The sequence below is a fragment of the Apium graveolens genome, chromosome 3 (genome assembly GCF_009905375.1).
Source record: "Apium graveolens cultivar Ventura chromosome 3, ASM990537v1, whole genome shotgun sequence".
Classification (NCBI taxonomy): domain Eukaryota; kingdom Viridiplantae; phylum Streptophyta; class Magnoliopsida; order Apiales; family Apiaceae; genus Apium; species Apium graveolens.
Genome location: NC_133649.1, coordinates 30956493 through 30958166, shown reverse-complemented (window position 1 = coordinate 30958166; position 1674 = coordinate 30956493). Strand labels below are relative to the sequence as shown.

Sequence of the window (1674 nt, the reverse complement as noted above, 5' to 3'; positions counted from 1 at the left end):
CTACATCATCACCATTGCAGGAAAATTAACATGCCCCAGACGAGCATGCCACAACCACAAATGATCCTCCAGTCTTGACAACAGACATACCATTTTTCCAGATTCAATAACAATTCGATACAATCTATTTGAAGACCGTTTCACATTCATGAGCAATCTCTGATGCTTATCATAAACTTTTAAATATTCTCCATGAAGTATAACTTTATTACCCTCCTCGGACAATTGCCCTAAACTGATAATATTGCTACATAGGCTTGGAATAAAGTATACCTCGCGAAGTAGTCTTTCTTCTCCGTTCTTGCAGTTGAGGCTTATGGAGCCCCTTCCTTTTATTTCCACTGTTGATCCATCTCCAAATTTCACCTTACTCGTGATTGTCTCATCCAACTCATAAAACTTTGATCTTTGTCCGGACATATGATTACTTGCGCCATTGTCTAAGTACCATACATCGGACTCCCATTTTTCTTCATAATTCACCTTCAACAATTTTGGTTGTAGTCCTCGTTCGTCAATTTTAACATTATTCACCACATCTTTGTCATGCTTGGCCAAGAGCAGTGCAGGTTCATCATCAGTTTGAGTCAAATAGGCTTCTAGTTTGTGTTCTTTCACTCTCCTTGGTTTACGACATTCGGCTGCAAAGTGGCCATACCCAAAGCAATTGAAGCACTTGACTCTACTTTTATTTTGAGTACTGCGAAATTTTGTTCCTGCAGCTCCGGTAGCACTTCCTCGGTTTGATCTCTTGAGCCATTCTTCACGTGTTAACAGTAGTTTACTATCGTCCTTTTCCCTCTTGATCCATTCATCCTCAGTCAACAACAACTACTCGCTACTGGCCTCGTTCGTGCCCTTCAATCTCTCTTCATGAGCTTTTAGTGAGCCTATGACCTCCTCCATGGTCATGGTGTCCAGATTTCCGAATTGCTCCAAGGTGGATACAATCTGTAAAAACTTAGTAGGAACTGTTCGCAATAATTTCTTTACTACGTATGATTCCTCCACTACTTCACCAAGATCTCTTATGTTGGACACGATACGATTAATCTTCATGTAGAACTCATCTAGTACATTTGTGTCCTTCATATTCAGAGCTTCAAATTTCACTTTTAGAGTTTGCACCCTGGCCTTCTTAACTCTCTCTGCCCCCTGGCTCATTGTTTGGATCGCCTCCCAGGCCTCCTTTGCCGATCTCTTATCAGCAATATCAAGTAGTAAATCCTCTGGAATTCCTTGATACATCATCGCCAATGCGACTTTGTCCATTTTATCCTCTACTGTCCCCTTGGGATCACAAGGCTCCACCGCATCCCAAACTCCATGGGCTAGAATGAATACCCTCATTTTCATAGACCAAGCAGTATAATTCCCTTTCGCCAACATTGGATAACTCAATCCAAGCGAACCTCCTTTCGGCTTGTTTCCATCCATGGCTGCTGTAGACTTTGACATATGTCGATGTACCTATTCCTTCCACACCCGCTCTGATACCAATTCTTGTGCAAAAATGAAATCACATACTCTGATATAGTATTTAGGTGTAAAATGAATTAACAAAACTATATGTTTTTCAAGCCAACGTCACTTTTTCATTTATCTGAGATACAAAGAATCTAAAAGCAGTAAAACAACTGAACTCCTAAAAATAAGCAAATGGGCTCATGTGCC

General features: G+C 40.7%; 1 protein-coding gene across 1 annotated transcript; it reads right to left on the bottom strand.

The window, feature by feature from the left end:
* LOC141714067 (uncharacterized) lies at positions 1 to 1458 on the bottom strand. The gene is made up of 2 exons (XM_074517610.1): positions 898 to 1458; positions 1 to 801 (listed from the first exon to the last, which is right to left on the bottom strand). Exons 1-2 carry the CDS (start codon positions 1456 to 1458, stop codon positions 1 to 3), a joined length of 1362 nt encoding a protein of 453 aa, XP_074373711.1.
* Positions 1459 to 1674: the final 216 nt, after the last annotated feature.

Excerpts from the sequence above, each read along its gene's own strand:
- LOC141714067 (XM_074517610.1), bottom strand. The coding sequence starts at position 1,458 with ATGTCAAAGTCTACAGCAGCCATGGATGGAAACAAGCCGAAAGGAGGT. Across the intron at positions 802-897 it reads ACACCATGACCATGGAGGAG|AGGGAAAAGGACGATAGTAA; the intron begins GTCATAGGCTCA and ends GAATGGATCAAG.